We start from the raw sequence: 9,526 nt of genomic DNA, 5'->3' as shown, positions 1-9,526 counted from the left end.
ATAGAAATATTTATGTTTATTAAATGTTTCAAGATTGGAAGAATTGTCACTGATTCTTTTACTAATGGATTTGGGGATATGCCTAATGATAGATTTTGGGTGATTTGATAGGGGGTGTACATAAATTGGGTTTGAGTTTTCCTTCCTATATGGTTGGTAGATGCCTTTCCTTAAATCAAAGTTCACATCCAAAAAATTTAAAGTTTTAACATCTGATATAATATCCACTTTTAATTTAATTCTACGGAATTCATTTAAGATAATCTTTTTGGTTCTTTCACATTTAGGGCCGTTGGATTCCTTGATGATCATCAGTCCATCATCACGATACAAGCCTATATCCATGACATTGATGTCTTTGGTTAAGTTGTATAGTATGAATAGACCTACTAAGTCTGTCATTTCAGCCGAATCCAAAGACCCAATGGAAATGTCAAACAGGTCATTTTGATCTTTTTTCAACCACTGATCATTTCCACTAATTAATGTAGTATTTCTACATGTCCGTATAATTTCAATTTCAGTGTCTTTTATATCAGACAGGAGTTTAGCAAACTCCATCACCTCTTCGAATAGTTCCTTAGATATGGAGGGATAGTAATTCACAATATCGAATTGTAAGAAAGTACAATTCTTTTTATTATGTATATTGGAAAACCATTTAATGGTATCCGCTGTGTTAATCCATAGATTTAGCTTATATGTTGATTTAATTTACTTTTTTTTTTGATTTTTACTTTTTTATTTAATTAAAGTCCTGTGTTTTAAGTTTTTTAACTCCAACTTCTAAAGAGTTCCTACCTAAAATAAAAATCCATTATTCATTGAACTTTTGAATAGTCAAGTCGCTGCCTGATGATATCTGTTGTTTGATTGAAACAAGTGGCTATTTGTAGCAGCGGGATGTGAGCATGTTTATATAACAATAAACAAGTATATATATATATATATATATATATATATATATATATATATATAATTATTATATTGGAATTTATACTCACTAGGGATGAAATCACGACAAGCCGATACTAACGAGCAATAAAGAGTTTCAGAATGTTTGATAAAATATATAATTATTTTCACTACCAGACAACATTGCAGCCAGCAAACCGGAAGCCCAAGACTCATCTGTAGACACATCCGAACTCAGGATTCGAAACGCGAGCCTCTTGCAAGCGAGGCAAGCACTCTACCAACTGAGCAAACGCACCGCACACAGGGAGGTCTTATTAACTATTATAAATCAAGCAAACCGCAATGAAATCCGATAGTGGAATGCACCTACCTTCGTCTCGAACAAGGGACATGATCATCGCAATCAGCCTTAACCCAAGTCAATGTCTCACTAGTAGAAATTGGTTGATCTATGATTGTTAATAAGACTGTCTTGTGTGAGGCGTGTTTGCTCAGTTGGTTGAGTGCTTGCCTCGCATGCAAGAGGCCCGGGTTCCGAATCCTAAGTTCAAATGTGTCTAAGTGATGAACCCAAATGAGGGCGAAACTCAAGTCTTGGACTTCCGGTTTGTTGGCGTTCATGGTTCTTTTTGGCTGCAATGTTGTCTGGATGTGGAAATTATTTTATACTCTTTCACACATTTTGGAAAAAATATAGGAATGTGTGTGTACATAACTGATTTATTTCATTTACATGAATTCGTATTTTTTTCAATTTTTTAGCTACTGTTCAATATTGAGTGATATTTTCACAACATTTCGATCGATGTAATTTCTAACCTTTAAGCTTATTTTTTAAACGCGAGGATTTTAGTGTAAAACTCCTGAATCTGCAGTATTTCGAGTGGAAAACTTTAATCCATAGCGGAGCATTCTCTCGTTTCGACTAGAAATTCGAAACCGAGACAGCTCAAAAGCTCTGATCTCATTCCGGTTATGCTATTACAAAATGCTCCGCTGAGGTTGCGACAGTTATCATCAAACTTTCCAGCAAATGCTTTAACAAATCTTGCTTGCATGACTGTTGGAAAACTACTTCAGTGATACCAGTTTACAGGAATTCTGCAGATACAACTGACCCATTAAGTTATCGCACCGTTAGCTGCCCCCTGTATTCTACAAAATATTTGACTCCATAATTAATCAACTCTAGTCCACTATCTTACAGTTACTAAATTTCTATCCTACAAACGATATGGAGTTATGCAAGCCCGTTCTTCTTCAGATATTCTAACTGTAATCTCTATATTCCAATATTTATGATTTCAGACTGAAATGAACAACTACAGTGCGAATGTGAATACATTATACTTAAGCCGGATTGTTACAGACGGTGAATTAAAAAAAAATGAATTCTTGATGTAAGAACGCTTCAGGAAATTGATATGCAATAAAATTCTGTTCCAAACAAGGAAATAATGCCACAGAAACGCATGAAATGTTTCATACTGCTTTGTGGACCATGTCGCATAAATCGAACATCAGTTTTTGAGTAGGTCAAGGAAAGCAGGGAGTCTGTGAGGGATTTTGAGAGGTGCGGATGAAGTAAGGAAGTCAGAACACCAGAGGTAATTGGCCGAATAAGAGATTCCATGGATAAAGAGCGTCGTATGTCTATCGAGACAAAAAGTCCAGAATTTGTTGTTAGTGCGGGAACTGTACACAATTATTCATGGGGAACTGAAGATGCGGAAGATTTGCACGAAGTTTGTCCCAATGGTGCTTATTGAGGATCAGACAAAAAATTCCCCTTGTTGTGTCTTTGGGCCGGGCGTTTTTTGCGAGAGGGACACAGTCGGTCGTCACCGGAGAGAGGCCTGAGTATCGTGTGAATAACTTTTCTGTGCAAGCCTTTTTCTTGAATATTATTATTATTTTTTTTTTATTTATCGCCTTGTCAGCCCGTCTATTTCGGGTAAACATTGTGCTTTAAGCGACAAATAAATATTTATATAGATTTATTTTCATACGGACACTTCCCTCCCCACTTTTCGTGATCTGCGAGATCTCGTGGGAATTTCCGGTTTGAAGGGCTAAGTGAGCCCTTTTTTAATGTGACTTCAGACGCATCGCACGCGTTTTTCCTCGCTCCGATCAATCGCCCCCCCATACAGCATGAGGTACGTTGGACTCCGTCATTCCTTTTAAAGAACATTACACTTTTGCCCTATTTGCCGGACAATATTTTTAGTCACTCATTTTATTTATTTATTTTATTTTACGTGTTTTCTTTATTTCCATTTCTTTTTTTGTTTTGGTCCATGCTGAACCAAGTTGTAATTTCTTTAGTCTATTTAAAGTTGTTCCTTTGCTTGCACAGATTTGTTTCACGTGGTTAAGCGTTGTTTAACCAAGCTATTTTCTAAATACAAAATCTTTCACTGTGTTGTTAGGTGAAAGCACGGAATAGTTACGATATTCTCTTTTCTCCACGTTGTAAATAACTTCCAAAATAATGCCGTCGTTATCTCGGCACAGTTCAATGGCGTATAGTGCCTTATATGTATATATGTTTATTTACTACTTTATTTTTGTTTATCTAAATTTTAATTCCCTTATTTTTTTTGTTTTGTTTCAGATTTTTTTTACCTAGTTAATAAAACATATTCAGCGTAATACGTTGTTATGTCGATTTAATTTGAGTTGAAACTGCCTGCCTGACGCACGATTTCTTCAGTCTGACGGCCGATGTATCAACGCTGATGCTGAAGCAAAATTTCTAAGAATAAATGCCGAGGAGCAGAATAGTAAAAAAAATCTCATGCTCCTGTATTGAGTGGGTTATCGGACACGGAGCAGCAGAATTCTCAACCACGTGGCTACATGAGTGTAGCAACAGACTTTCTACATTACACGGATTATAAACTCTCTCCACGTTGCCGACCTTGGACAATATGTCTGCCTCTCCTTCCTACCACACGCGGTCGGAAGTTTCGCACTCAACCAAGTCGTCCACTTCAACACGTGCTAATACCAAGGCTCATCTTGCCCTCATCGACAGTGAGGCAGACCTGGAAGAGGAGCTCGAAATGCTGCGCATTAGGGCGAAAGAAGTGGCAATAAAAACTAAACTAAAAAAAATAAAGGCCCGGAAAGACGCGGCTCTCACAGCCACCGGCTCCAACAGAGACAAGGATTCGGTTGTCTCCTCTCGCAGCCACAAAACCGGCTCGAGGCTCGACCCAACCCCCCTCGACGCCGTGCAGCGCACCGCCGACTATATCATCAGCCAGAACTCCCTGAAGCAGTCGGAGAAACCAGTTCCCTCTCCTCTCGGGTAACACTATCAGCCTCCTCCCTCTAATCAAACTTCGGACCTGTTACTATACAGTGCTCGTCGGGAAGTGCTCTCCTCAAATCTAAGGAAATTCTCAGACCAACCGAAAGACTACAAGGCCTGGAAGTACTCCTTCCTTAATGCCATCTCAGGACTGAAAATCTCCCCACGGGAGGAGATAGACATGTTGGTCAAGTGGCTCGGTAGACACTCCTCGAACCAAGCCGACAGACTCAGGACAGCACACTTTAACCAACCAGAACGAGGACTATCGGAGATATGGAGGAGGCTGGATAGGTACTACGGAGCTGTCGAAGTCATCGAAAGCTCCATTTTCAAAAGACTTGAAGCATTCCCTAAAATCACGAGAGACTACACAAAGCTCGGAGACTTAAGTGATCTGCACGCCGAGGTTGAAGCTCTCAAGGAAGGCGGAGATTTACCCGGCCTTTCTGCTTTAGACTCTGCACATGGCATCTGGCCAATAGTTGACAAGCTTCCGCCCTCTATAGGAGACAAGTGGGCATCGTATGGTGCGAAATACAAACGACAGCACCAAGTGTCATTTCCCCCATTCTCCGCCTTTACCGCGTTCATAAGACAGCAAGCGGAAGACCGAACGGATCCTAGCTTCTACCGGACGAGAGACGTCCAACCCTTTCAAAGGCCAGGGAAAGTGAACCAAGTCTCGGTTCATAGGATCGAAGTAAACACAAAGGACTGCAACCGCCTTTGCCCCATCCACCAGACACCTCATCCTCTTCGAAACTGCTGGGCCTTTAGGAAGAAACCCTTGACCGAAAGAAAAGACATCCTCAGACGAAATGGGATCTGTTTCAGATGTTGTTCCACCACAAAGCATGCGGCTAAGGAATGCGACGCCATCGATGAGTGCTCAGAGTGTGGCAGTGACAACCACGCAACTGCCATCCATCCACATTCGACACCTCAACGAACCGACACCAAACCCTTGCCGTTGCACGGCGGGGAGAGGGAAAATGTATCGACAAACTGTTCACAGATCTGCGGAGACGCACTGAACGGGCGGTCCTGCTCAAAGATCTGCCTCGTGAACATATGTTTAAGGGGTCAAGAGAAATCACTCAAAGCGTATGCTGTGATCGACGAGCACAGCAACAAATCCCTGGCTCGCTCCGAACTCTTCGACTATTTCAATGACCAGAGCCCCACTTCAACCTACACCCTGAGGACCTGCGCCGGAACCACGGAAGCATCAGGAAGGAGAGCCCTAGGTTACAGTGTGAAATCGCTCGACGGAAATGCCACCTACACCCTGCCAACTCTGATCGAGTGTAACGACATTCCGGACAACCGATCAGAGATACCAACACATGAAGTGTTTCAAAATCTCCCTCACTTAGCGGCCATCGCAAACAAGGTACCTGCACTGGATCCGGAGGCACCCATCTTACTACTCCTGGGGCGAGATGTGATTGAGGCTCACAAGGTGCGAAAGACTATTAACGGCCCACTTGGTGCTCCCCACGCACAAAAACTGGACCTGGGATGGATTGTGGTAGGCGATATCTGCCCCGGTAGAACGAGAAACAGAAAGGTGAGCGTTTTCTTCACTAACACGCTCTGTAGAAGCTCCCCTTCTACCTTTGAACCATGCCCTAACTTAATCCACGTTAAGGAAACATACGGTCCTCTAGCTGTGGTACAACAGCCCGAACATCAAAGGTTGGGTCACTCAGTATTCCGACTCACGAAGGAAGAATAAACTCTAGCACCCTCTGTCGAGGATCTCAGATTCCTAGAGATCATGGACCAAGATTTAAAAAGGGACACGGACAACAGTTGGGTAGCCCCACTACCTTTCAAACCCTTCAGACAACGGCTCCCAAACAACAGAAACCAGGCTATCAACAGGCTCCTGTCCCTTTCTCGACAGTTCGACAAAAAACCGCAGTTGAGAAACGATTTTATTCTCTTTATGGAGAAGTTGCTAAAAAATAAGCATGCTGTGGTTGCCCCTCCCCTAGCCACTGAAGAGGAAAGATGGTATCTTCCAATGTTTGGAATATACCACCACAAGAAGCCCGGAAAGATCAGAGTGGTGTTTGACTCCAGCGCGCAGTACAATGGGGTATCGCTCAACGATACTTTATTGACTGGGCCTGATCTTATCAATCCACTAGTAGGCGTCCTGATGCGTTTCCGAAAAGACTTAGTCGCGGTTATGGCGGACATAGAGCAAATGTTCTACTGTTTCCGGGTGAAGGAAGAGCACAGGAACTTCCTGCGATTCCTTTGGTTCAAAGACAACGACACTACCAAAGCTGTCGCAGAATACCAGATGAACGTCCATGTGTTCGGAAACAGGCCTTCACCAGCAGTGTCGACATACTGTCTTCGGCAGTCAGTGCAACAAGGATACCCTGACTCCGACCAGGCTGTTAGAGAATTCGTGGAACGAGACTTTTATGTAGACGATGGCTTAAAGTCCGTTCCCACCGTCGAAGACGCAATTTCCCTACTGAAGAAAACTAAATCTGTCTTAGCTGAATCTAACCTAAGACTGCACAAGATTGCGTCCAACAAGAGTGCCGTCATGGCAGCATTCCTTCCTGAAGACCATGCCACTGAAAGCAAGGACCTTGACCTGGAGGACGAAGCAGCACCAGTGCAGCGCAGCCTCGGGCTTAATTGGGATTCAAAAGGCGACCACTTCTTTTTCACGATGGATGACCCCAATAAACCCTATACGCGGAGAGGCGTTCTGTCGACCATCAACAGCCTCTACGACCCACTTGGATTTGTGGCCCCAGTCACGGTTCAAGGCAAGTTTATTTTGAGGACCCTGACCATGGACAACAACGATTGGGATGCTCCACTACCACCACAAAGGCATCAGGTATGGACTGCGTGGAGAGACTCCCTGGAGGACTTGCACAACCTACGGATACCCAGGTCTTATGCCACTATGTCCCCTTCGACCGCGATAGGTAGAGAGCTTTGCATTTTTTCAGACGCTTCTACCAAGGCCATTGCAGCTGTTGCTTATTTAAGGCTGACCTTTAGAAATGGAAGCTGTGAAACTGCCTTCGTCATGGGAAAAACCAAGTTAGCCCCCCAGCCCGAGGCTTCCATACCAAGATTAGAACTATGCGCAGCCGTGCTAGCTGTGGAACTAGCGGACCTTGTACACCAGGAGCTGGACATGGAAGTTGACACCACCTTCTACACGGATAGCAAAGTGGTCCTTGGCTACATCCACAATGAGGTGAGACGCTTTTATGTCTATGTTGCCAATCGGGTCCAGAGGATACGCCGTACGTCCAAACCCCAATAGTGGCACTATGTGCCCACCGACCAAAACCCAGCAGACTGTGGAACTAGATCGGTTCCTGCTATCCGACTTCACGATGCACCATGGCTAAATGGGCCAGCATTTTTATCTCGAACCTCGACGCCTGATGATGGTAACCAGACTTATCACCTAATCGACCCCGATCAAGACACTGAGATCCGTCAAGTGGTGTCGACATTCACCACCCACACCTCTTCTTCTTGTCTGAACTCTGAACGCTTTGAGAGGTTTTCATCGTGGATTGCCGTTACGCGAGCTGTAGCCCATTTAATACATATTGCACGAACATTCAACAAGAGAAATACGATCAACGAAGCCTGCAACGGATGGCATTGCTGCAGAACACTTACAGTGGAGGTGCTTAACCAAGCAAAAAACATCGTGGTCAAAGCAGCACAAAGATACGATTATGCCACAGAGATTAACTGTATCGAGGAGTCGAAAAAACTGCCCTCGGACAGCACAATCAAGACTCTAGATCCATTCATAGATGAACAGGGTCTCCTCCGAGTTGGAGGGCGCACGCGAAGAGCAGGACTTTCCCAGGAAGAGATGCATCCCATCATCATCTCCGGAAAATATCACGTGGCTACACTGCTAGTGCGACATCACCATCAGAGTATCCATCACCAGGGACGTCATTTGACAGAAGGTGCGGTTCGGGCAGCTGGCTTCTGGATCGTCGGTGGCAAGAGATGCGTCAGTAGAGTAATTCATTTCTGTGTCAGATGCAAGCGGCTCCGGGGATCTGTGCAAGTTCAGAAACTATCCAACCTACCAGAGGATCGCATGGATTTCAGTCCTCCCTTCACCAACGTGGGCATGGATGTGTTTGGACCTTGGCCACTTACCTCTAGACGAACCAGGGGAGGTTTGGCTCACTCCAAACGATGGGCCACCATTTTCACATGCATGACCACCAGGGCAGTTCATATAGAGGTATTGGAGTCTCTCGACACCTCGAGCTTCATTAATGCTCTGCGCAGATTCCTCGCCGTCAGAGGTCCAGTCAGACTTCTCCACTCGGATCAAGGCACCAATTTCGTGGGAGCTAAAAAAGAATTGAGAATAACATCCAATCTAGATTACGACGCAGTTAAAAACCATCTAGCAAGTTCAGGCTGCACTTGGGTGTTTAACCCTGCTCATGCACCCCATATGGGTGGAGCATGGGAAAGGATGATTGGTATAACAAAAAAAATCCTCGACGCTATGCTGGCGCAACACAACAGCACTCGGCTGACCAATGAGGTGCTCACCACCTTTCTGGCAGAAGCAGCAGCCATTATCAACTCTAGACCGCTTGTGCCGGTTTCTACCGACCCAGAGGACCCAGCACTGCTAACCCCAGCAACTCTACTCACACAGAAAGTTGGATCGCTCTCAGGACCACCTGGTGAATTTAATTCTAAAGATGCCTCTAGGAGGCAGTGGAGACACGTTCAACACCTAGCCCAAACCTTCTGGAAGAGATGGAAAACCCAGTATCTCCCTCTGCTACAGACCCGCCGGAAATGGAGGGAAAGCACCCCGAATCTGTTCCCTGGAAATGTGGTGCTACTCAAAGACAAAGAATGTAAGAGGAATGAGTGGCCACTAGGGTTGGTAACTAAGGTCATTCCCAGCAAAGACGGAAAGGTTCGCCAGGTGGAGCTAAAGGTCCGAAAGGGTGACTGTATCAGACATTTTGTTAGGCCCATCACAGAGACTATCCTTTTAGTGCCTGCTTCAGAACCCGTCGCATAACATGTTCCCTTACACTTGAGATACAATTTCATAAATGACATTGGACGGGGAGTGTTGTGTCTTTGGGCCGGGCGTTTTTTGCGAGAGGGACACAGTCGGTCGTCACCGGAGAGAGGCCTGAGTATCGTGTGAATAACTTTTCTGTGCAAGCCTTTTTCTTGAATATTATTATTTTTTTTTATTTATCGCCTTGTCAGCCCGTCTATTTCGGG

The 9,526-nt window shown here is 44.4% G+C and overlaps 1 protein-coding gene across 1 annotated transcript; it reads left to right on the top strand.

Annotated features, from left to right (window-relative positions):
* The first annotated feature begins 6,020 nt into the window (after positions 1 to 6,020).
* On the top strand, positions 6,021 to 9,314 carry LOC145263076 (uncharacterized). The gene is made up of 2 exons (XM_080119949.1): positions 6,021 to 7,481; positions 7,551 to 9,314. The coding sequence occupies exons 1-2, from the start codon at positions 6,021 to 6,023 to the stop codon at positions 9,312 to 9,314; spliced, it is 3,225 nt and encodes a 1,074-aa protein (XP_079976075.1).
* The last annotated feature ends 212 nt before the right edge of the window (positions 9,315 to 9,526 follow it).

The sequence above is a fragment of the Euprymna scolopes genome, chromosome 3 (assembly GCF_053919585.1).
Source record: "Euprymna scolopes isolate OS-2025 chromosome 3, ASM5391958v1, whole genome shotgun sequence".
Taxonomy (NCBI): Eukaryota; Metazoa; Mollusca; class Cephalopoda; order Sepiida; family Sepiolidae; genus Euprymna; species Euprymna scolopes.
The sequence above is the reverse complement of the archived record's forward strand: the minus strand, read 5'-3'. Positions and strand labels throughout refer to the sequence as shown.

Coding starts and splice junctions, on each gene's coding strand:
- LOC145263076 (XM_080119949.1), top strand. CDS start 6,021: ATGGACCAAGATTTAAAAAGGGACACGGACAACAGTTGGGTAGCCCCA. Junction 7,482..7,550: donor TTGGCTACATCCACAATGAG/GTGAGACGCTTT, acceptor AAACCCCAATAG/TGGCACTATGTGCCCACCGA.